The following is an 8,939-nucleotide window of genomic DNA, read 5'->3' as shown; positions in this document are numbered from 1 at the left end:
GTTAGCCTAGGGGCAGGGAAGATCTTTAAATCTGCATTTCCATTACAGGGAGATAGATACTTGAGGCAGACAGACTCATCAGCAGGTAATTGCAGTAATCAAGGCTACCTATCTATATCTATCTATCTATCTATCTATCTATCTATCTATCTATCTATCTATCTATCTATCTATCTATCTATCTATCTATTATCTATCTATCTATCTATCCATCTAATCTATCTGTCTGACTATCTCTCAAACTCCTACGCCATTTAATGCCATGCTGGCAGGGAATAAGTATGTAATCCTCTAATCTCCATCTGGTACAAAGAAGGGAGAGACAGTTGTAGGGATGGATGGTTGCCACACAAAAGCAAGACAGATACTTCTCCTTTTATAACCTGGCCATCATCACTCCTCCCCACCACACTGCACTATAGACATAGACAAAAAGATATCTTGTTTTTTTGTTGTCTGTCTGCTTACTTTGTTTTTTCCCTCCCTGTGGTTAGTTACTCTTAGATCATGTTGGAACAGATCTCTAGTGGGAGGTATTTTCAGCCACAGAACCATAAATGAAGAAGGAGAAGGAGAAGTGACTCATGTTTCATGTCTAGTGAATCAGTTAACTGGACCTCTTTGAGAATGAAGGGCAAACAACAACAATCCTTGATTACCAGCATTCGCTAAACACCTACCAAACACTGTGCTAGATGCTGAGGATATAAAGACGGAAGAAAGAAGTCATTACATTTATAAGAGAAATAAGAGGTACATGTGAATAAAAATAAAATATATAAAAAGTAAGTCAATGGAAGTTTTGGAGGTGGACTAAAAGCTGGGGGCAGAGGTTGGGGTTGTTGGGGCAAGAATCAGGAAAGATCTCATTGTATTTGGTCCAACAAACATTGGAAAGGCACTAGAGCTTCATTTATTTGTTTATTTGTTTGTTTGTTTTTAAGCAATTGGGGTTAAGTAACTTGCTCAAGGTTACACGGCCAGTTATTTCTGGGTGTGGTGCTAAGTATCTGAGCCCGGATTCAATCCCAGGTCATCCCGACTCTGGGGCTGGTGCTCCTACTCACTGAGCCACCTGGCCGCCCCTACTAGAGCTTTTTGATCAGGGAAATGACATGGTCAGATCTAAATTAGTGAAGTTTGTCAGGAGATGGAGAAATAGATAGATGGACAGACAGACAGATAGATAGAGTGAGTGAACATTTATTAAGTGCATACTTTGTGCCAGGGAATATAAACACAAACAAAAAGAAAGAGTTCCTGCCCACAAGGAGCTTACATGCTAATGAGAAAAATAGCACATAAAATGGAGCTGAAAAATGTAGAGGTGGGAGGGAAGGTGGAGAAGTCATCAAGAGCAGTCATGGGGAGAGTTAGAATTGAAGTGAGGGTGATTTGCCTGTATACTTCCTCAAATGGAGCTTCTAGGAAGGAATTAGCCAATTGATGGAGGAAGTCATGGGGAAGAAGTCCTGTGAAGGCTACTAGGGTGTAGCAGTCCAGGAAATCATAGGGCTAAGCCAGGTTCAAAGTGAAGAATATCACTTTGGCAGCAGTATAGAGCCTGGATTGAAAAGGTGAGGCCAATTAGGAGACTACTGGCAATAGTACAGGTGATAAGGGCCTGAACCAGGTCATAACCATAAGAGCGAAAGCTACTTCATTCACTCCCCTAGGTAAAGAGCCTTCCCAGTGTAATAGTAATGGAATTTAAAGATCCCCCTGTATTGGCTTGGTTTTTGGATTGATTGTGTTAAAACCCAGAGCTTGTGAATCCCACTTGTGGGATAGACTTGTTGACATGAAAAGAGAGGGCTGAACTGGGAGGAGCTGATGATGTAAATTTAGAGAGACACAAGCAAAGAGAGAGGCAGATTAACTTTTTGGAAGCAGCATCTTGGAGGCAGAGAGAGACAGAGAGGATTGCTGAGGGCCAGTTTGAATTGCCAAGGACTTTTGAGAGCTGCCACCCAGAGCTGCCAAGGACTGAGGAGACATGGCTGTTATGCTGGTCTGTTTTGATGTTGTTTTGTCAGATTTGTCCCTGATGAAAGACAGTCTTGTTGTTGCAGAGGTTTGGAACCTTGCTGTTGGTTCAGAGCTCCTGAGACTGTTCTGCAGACAGAGAGTGAATTCTGTCCACTGGTGAAGGACAGTGCTGTTGTTGCAGAGGCCTTGGAACCTTGCTCTTGGTTCAGAAGCCCTGAAGAAGGATTTTCTTGTTGTATGTTTACAGAAATCCTGGAAGAGGGTTTTGCTAATGTTTTCAGGGATCCTAGGACTGTTCTGCAGACAGAGAATGAATTAATGAAGACACTGACAATGTATCTTGTGGCCTTGCTAAGCTTTGTCTCCCCAGCAACAAAGATTGCTGAGAACTTGCCTTGGGTCTAGATGAAGAAAAGACCTCTCTTTGGGTATTAAATGCTGTGCTTAAGCTTGTTGTAACTCTGGGGTAGATTCAATTGTGATCCCAGGGTGGGGAACTTTTGACTTTTTGTGCTCTGTGATTGAACAAATGAATGTATTTTACTTATGATTGGAAACTAATCTCCATTTGAGAAGAGGGGCTTTGTGATGGACTAAATGAATGTACAGCCTAGGGGTGGAGTAGAATTTAGAAGAGGGACTTTATGATTGATTAAATGAATGTAATGTCCAGGGATGGGGTAGTGCTTGATTGAATTACACTTGGTAAATGCTGTATTTTGAATGATGCTACATTTTGATTTTCTCTGTTCTTAATTTTTCACTGAATAAAATGGAGAGCACCTATGCTGGTATTTTGAACCTTGGGAAGTTGCCTTTGCTTGGCATTATACCCTGGCATGAAAGGAATGTTCCATATATGGCAGATTAAATTAAAGGAATTTTTTCTCTCCCCTTTGCAAGTAGATAGGAGCTGATAGAGACTAAGTTGTTTCAAGAAGTATTATTAAGACCAGCAAAGTCTCCCTTTTTTCCTATCTTATAGAATCATTTTGCTTTGAGTTGAGAACACAGCCCACAGATGATTTTGCCCATTCCCATCCTTTGTATGCTATTGAAACATTCTCTGTTCTAGTTTCCTGAGATAAAAAGTAAGATTAATAGGTCCTGATTGAGTCTAAGGTGAATAGGGACGGCACACAAGTTTGTGCCAGAGCCAGTTTGAACCAGTAAAAGGGAACCTATTATTAAATTTACAGTGAGAGTATTTACACCTCAGTAGCAAATTGGTCCAGGTTTTGACATATTGTTTTGCTGATTTCTAAATTTTGGAAACTGATGGAGAGATTGTTGACAACAAAAATTAAAATAAAAAATATATTGTCAGATATGGGGGTGATATAAAAATGCTAATAAAAAATTTTAAGCATTTTGGGATATATATTCATTTTCAAATTATAAAAGCCAAGAATTTTGTAAACACACCTTGAGAAAATAGGAAACAATCTGGGATAAAATTAGAATCGATGATTGAAGGACTTCAGGTTTGTCCTGTAACTTCCCTGGGGAAGAGGAGGGCATCTGTGCCTCAGAAGAAAGACCTTGTTAGTGAAGGAATTAATAAAATTAGAGATGTATCGATACTCTGACCTTAGAGCTAAAGTAAGGGAACCTTCCTGCCTCAAACCACACAGTAGTGGGGGTCTGGCCAATGAGAGTTTAGCCCTGGGAGTATACATGGGGGACCAATTTGAATGTTTGATGAGATTGCTTCTAGATGTTTATGATGATATGGAACAGAGGAGCTTAGCTCTCCGTTTCAGATCATATGCCGGTATCTCTGACTATTTCTGGTCTGCTTACTACTTGCTGATGAAAAGGCTTTTCATTAGGCAATTGAGTAGGAACTGAGTGTCCAAAAGTCATTAGCAGGCTTTAAATAGGTCTCAGTTTCTCTTTTTCTCTTCTTCCTTCCCCTCCTTCTCCTCCTTGTCCCCCCTCCTCCTCCTCTTCTTCTTCTTCTTCTTCTCTCTCTCTCTCTCTTTCTCTCTCTCTCCTCTTCTTCTCCCTCTTACCTTTATTGTTTCTGTTCTTTCCTACTCTTAGGTGGAGTACTGTAAACATAATATACTAGTCTACAACCTTATGGACTTTGAAAAGTCAGGAGTACTGGGCCCCTACCAAACATCTACCAGTCATCTCCTTTTCATGCTTCCAGAGCTGAGCTCCCATTGGTCAGTCCCTTATTTGCAATACTTTCTGAAGCAACTTGGCATAGTAAATAAAGTGCTGGATTTGAAATCAGAAAGATCTGGGTTAAAGTGCATAGAAAAGATAAGTCACCTCTCTGATCCTCAGTTTCCTCATCTATAAAATGGGAATAACCTCACAGGGTTGTTCTGAGGATCAAATAAGATGATATGAGTTAAAGCACTTTGTAAACCTCAAAGAGCTTTATAAATTTTAAGCCATTATTGATAGAGTATCATAGTAGTTTTAGGTCCTTCCTCTGATGTATACTGGCTCTATGACCCTGGGCAAATCACTTTTTACCTCAGTGCCCCAAGGGTAATTACCTCACTGAGAGTTCCCTATACCAATGTAATCACAGGTCCTGTCCTCACTCATTCCATAAATTAAATATAAATTCCTTGAGGGCAGGAACTCTTTCAATTTGTTTTGTGCTTAACAAATGTTTGTTGGCTGATAATTGCTATTTATTTATTACCTATAAATAGGCTTCGGGTATCTAAGTCTGTTGTTTCTCCAACCATAACTGAGAGGTTTGGGTCTTATGACTTCTTCTAGCTCTAAATCCTTGAAAAGTAATTAATTCAAAGTTCAGTCACTGGGCATTCTCAGTATCTGACAATCTTTGCTTATTCCTAGCTGGTAGTCAAATAAGTATTATTTGGGTATTTGTAACATAAGCAAAATTTGAAGACTACAAATCCAGTATTCTTTTTTTTAAACCACAGACTCCAGCTAGGTCTCTTCCACTCCCCTACCCAGGAAGCCATCTCTTGTAAGAAAGAATGAAAAAGAAAGGGGGGTGGGATTGGAAATGCCCACTTGGAAAAGCAAAATACAATTGATGCCAAAAATCTGGATATCAAAAGAAGTTTATTAAGGAGAAATCCAGAGTAATTGAACACCTCGGGCCAAAAGTGAACTCTGCCCTTCTTTTGGAATGAGAAGTAGGGGATACAAAAGGAAGCAACTATTATGCCATTAGTTTGGTGCAGAGCACTGATTGGTTCATTCTCTTCAGAGTACACCTTTTCCATTATCATACATTATTACTAATGAGGCTCTAATTCTAAGGGAACATGTTAGATGATATACATAATACATGAGGTTCATTAAGGAAGCACAGTAATAACCCTGGAATTACCTGGAATAACCCCTTACCAGTTCAACCTAAATCTGTCCTTATCTGGGCCTGAGTGTCCCAAGTCTACTTTCTAATTGGTCAAACCCACTTGCTGTTGCCTGCTTCTTTTTATTTCACTTTATTGTTTTGGAAACCAGGAATCCAACTTCTCCCCAAGACTACTGTCTCGTCTGCCAACCTTACTCTTCTCAGTAGCCTCCTTTCAGCAGTTTTTGCATTCCTGTGGAAACTTAATCCTTCTCACAGGAAGCAGTTCAGAGAATGGAGTCTGACAGTATATACAATATTTTATTTCCATAGTTTCCCATCTATTCTGCAGCACTTTGAAGAGGAAATGGGCTGTATCTCAAAATTCAACAAATTTAAGTTCTGGGAATCATAGCACTTGAAAGAAAACTGACTGAATTCCAGGTCTAGCAAGCAGCCTCCTCTCACCCTGCACCCTGCATCTCTGTCTCCCTGGAAAGGCTTAAATGACTCAAGTAACTAAAGTGATGTGTAGATGATATCAAAGTCCAGAAGGCCCTGCCCCAAGTGAGTCGGGGACTGGCACTGGCCAGAGTTAGGGATAGGTGCTAGCCAAGAAGCAGGTTTTCAGAGGTAATCTCAAGTGGGGTGTTCCCTGGAAGCAATCCGGTGTAAATCACCTACTTACTAATACAGTGCCTAATTCAGAAAAGGGAAAAGGCAGGAAGAAGGAGAATCTGCACAACAGAGGAAAAGGAGGAGACAAAGGTAGGAGGAGAAGGAGAGCTGGAGGAGGGAGAAGGAAAGGGAAGGAGGAAGTCTGGCTGTGGAGGTGAGGTCTTTGAGCCTAGAGGGTGGAGCCCTTTTAACTGCTGGCTTCTCCTCTCCAAAGCACAAGTAGTAACTCATCTCTCACTGAGGATGGAGCAAGAAGGTGGAGTGCTAAAGGAAGGCTTCCTTGTGAAAAGGGTGAGTGAATCTCTGGGTTGTTGGTTTTTTATTTAGAGGGAGGACTTTTCCCTAGAAGGATAGAAATTGCTGTATAGGTGGAGGGCCAGACCTAGTTCCCTGCCTCCACTACTCAGTCCCCCGAGATCTCTTTTCATATCCTTTTACAGAATGTGGGGCTGTGCTCCAGCCCTGGAGTTTCACCCCCTTATCCCCACCCCCAGTCCTCTAAGTCTCCCACTATACCTCCTATCTTTTTTTTTTTAGGGCATTTGGGGTTAAGTGACTTGGCCCAAAGTCACACAGCTAGTAAGCGTGTCAAGTGTCTGAGGTCAGGTTTGAACTCAGGTCCTCCTGACTCCAGGGCCAGTGCTCTGTTCATTGTGCCAGTTAGCCATCCCCTACACCTCCTATCTTGATTAGAAGACAGACATGCCATGTGACAAAAGCATTCTTAATGAATTCAAAAGAGCAACCCAACTGGGCCCTTCCCTGAAGTACTTTGGGAGGCTAAAGGTGTGGTCTGTGAAAAATAGTGTTAAGGGGGACTTAACATTTCCAGTTGTGGCCTGTGGGGAAGGTGAGGGTGGGCTGGGAACAACCCAGTAGTCCAAAAGGAAGAGGATAGCTCACTGCAAGCTGCAAATCCAGAAGAGAGAAACAGATAATAGCAGTGTTAAGAGGGAAGGAAAACCAAATGTCCACAGTAGGGAAATTTTATGTTGCTAATAACTGACATTTATAAAGGTTTGCAAAGAGCTTCACATATATGATCTCACTGGAGCCCCACAATAACCCCATAAGTAAATGAGGAAACTGAGGTCGGGAGAGGCCAAACTTGCCTTTGGAAAGCAGCTAGCGTTGAAGTGAGATTTGAAGTCAGGTAATTTAACTACTAGTGAATTAATTGATGATTAATAATAAAAATAATAACAACTAGTATTCGTATAGCCCTTTGCAAAATACATTCATTTTCTCATTTGGTTTTTACTACAACCCTGGGAGGTAGGTGCTATTTTATCCACATTTAACAGTGCAGTAGATGGAATGATTTAGAGTCAAGAAGACCTGAGTTCAAATATGACCTCAGACACTTCCTAGATATGTGACCCTGGGCAAGCCACTTCACCCTGTTTGCCTCAGGTTCTCATTCTGTAAAATGAGCTGGAGAAGAAAATGGTCGACCATTCCAGCATCTTTGCAAAGACAACCCCAAATGGGATGGCCAAGAGTCAAGCATGACTGAAAGCAAAAAACTAGTGATCACTTAACATCTGTCTAATTCAGTTTCTTCATCTGTAAAATGGGAATAATAACATCTACCCCCAGGATTGTTGTCAGGATAAACTGAGATATTTGTGATAAGTGATCTGCAAGCCTTAAAGCACTACATAAATGCTAGCTTTTATTATTAGAAGAGGAAACTGAGGTTGTGGTCATAAAATAGTAAGTATTTGAGACAGGATTTGAACTTGGGATTGGTTATTAGATATTATTGTGTAAAACAAATATATCTATGTTATGTGGTGTTTATTATGTGGGAAGGTATTTTTACTGTTCACTTAAGTAGGAGGAATTAAAGGAGAGTTAGATGAGACTCATGCTAGCACCAAAGTTCAGACAGAAATGTGGCTACATTTGTTTGACTGAATTGGAATGATAAAAATGAGTCTGTTTCTTTAGAATTTGACAGAATTCTGTCAAGAAAGCTTGACAGAAACTCAGGAAATGGCTAATGGTTAACTTGTTTGGTTTCCCTGTGCCTTATAGACAAAATCTGAGATTTGTGATGGACTAGGGGCAGGCCAGGGGCAGTATTGTTAGTCAGGATCTGGGGTCTAGAAGAGATTCTACTAGGATAATAAAATTTACAGGGAAGACATACTCAGTAGCTGTAGCTAGTTGGCACAGTAGATAGATTGCTGGGACTGGGGTCAAGAAGACTCATCTTCCTGAGTTCAAATTTGGTCTCAGACACTTACTACCTGTGTGACCCTGGGCAAGTCACTTCACCCTGTTTGCCTCAGTTTCCTCATCTATAAAATGATCTGGAGAAGCAAATGACAAACCACTGCAGTATCTCTGCCAAGAAAACCCAAATGGGGTCAACAAAGAGTCAGACACAACTGAAATGACTGAACAACAAAAGGTCTTTCACTTTAAGCTACCGTGGATGGACCTTTCCTAGAGAAAAGTTAATGATTATACCACTTGAATGCTCAAGAAACTCCAGTAGATTCCGGGTTCCTTTAAGATAAAAGTTTTTCTGCTTGAATTATAAAACCCTTCACCATGTGGCTCTAATCCACCTTTCCAGCTTAGTGGACATTACTCTCCTTCATCCACTCCAAACTCTCCTACTTGCTCTTCCTCCCACATGACATTCCATGGACTTTGGACAGGTGGTCACCCTTTGATCAGGTGGCTCCTTTCCCACCTGTCCTTCATAGATTCCCTAGTTTCCATCAAAACGCAGTGCCATCTTCTGCAAGGAACTTCTTTGGATCTCAACCCCATTTTAGTTATTAGGACCCTCCCCCACCTCAGAAATTCCTTTGTATCTTTTGTAGAGATTTTACTTTGTACATGTAGTTTTCACTCTGCTAGAATGTAAGCCTTTGAGGATAGGAACTGGTTTTTTGTGTGTGTGTGTCTGTGATAGTAATGGAATGTGGAGATTCCCCTGTATTGGGCTTGGTTT

General features: G+C 41.0%; 1 protein-coding gene across 3 annotated transcripts in view; it reads left to right on the top strand.

Moving 5' to 3' along the window:
- Nucleotides 1–6,081: 6,081 nt before the first annotated feature.
- Nucleotides 6,082–8,939, top strand: part of PLEK2 (pleckstrin 2) — a 15,954-nt gene continuing 13,096 nt past the window's right edge. Inside the window, exon 1 of one of the 3 annotated variants that reach the window (XM_069082437.1) lies at nt 6,082–6,259. In XM_069082437.1, the coding sequence (XP_068938538.1) occupies nt 6,212–6,259 (48 nt within the window). In that variant the 5' untranslated portion in view covers nt 6,082–6,211. The remainder of the gene's footprint in view (nt 6,260–8,939) is intronic. The other 2 variants (XM_069082436.1, XM_069082435.1) reach the window with 2 other exon arrangements.

This window comes from Petaurus breviceps, unplaced genomic scaffold (assembly GCF_028583685.1).
Source record: "Petaurus breviceps papuanus isolate PSGF00001 unplaced genomic scaffold, PetGlider_PUasm1.0 166, whole genome shotgun sequence".
Taxonomy (NCBI): Eukaryota; Metazoa; Chordata; class Mammalia; order Diprotodontia; family Petauridae; genus Petaurus; species Petaurus breviceps.
The sequence above is the reverse complement of the archived record's forward strand: the minus strand, read 5'-3'. Positions and strand labels throughout refer to the sequence as shown.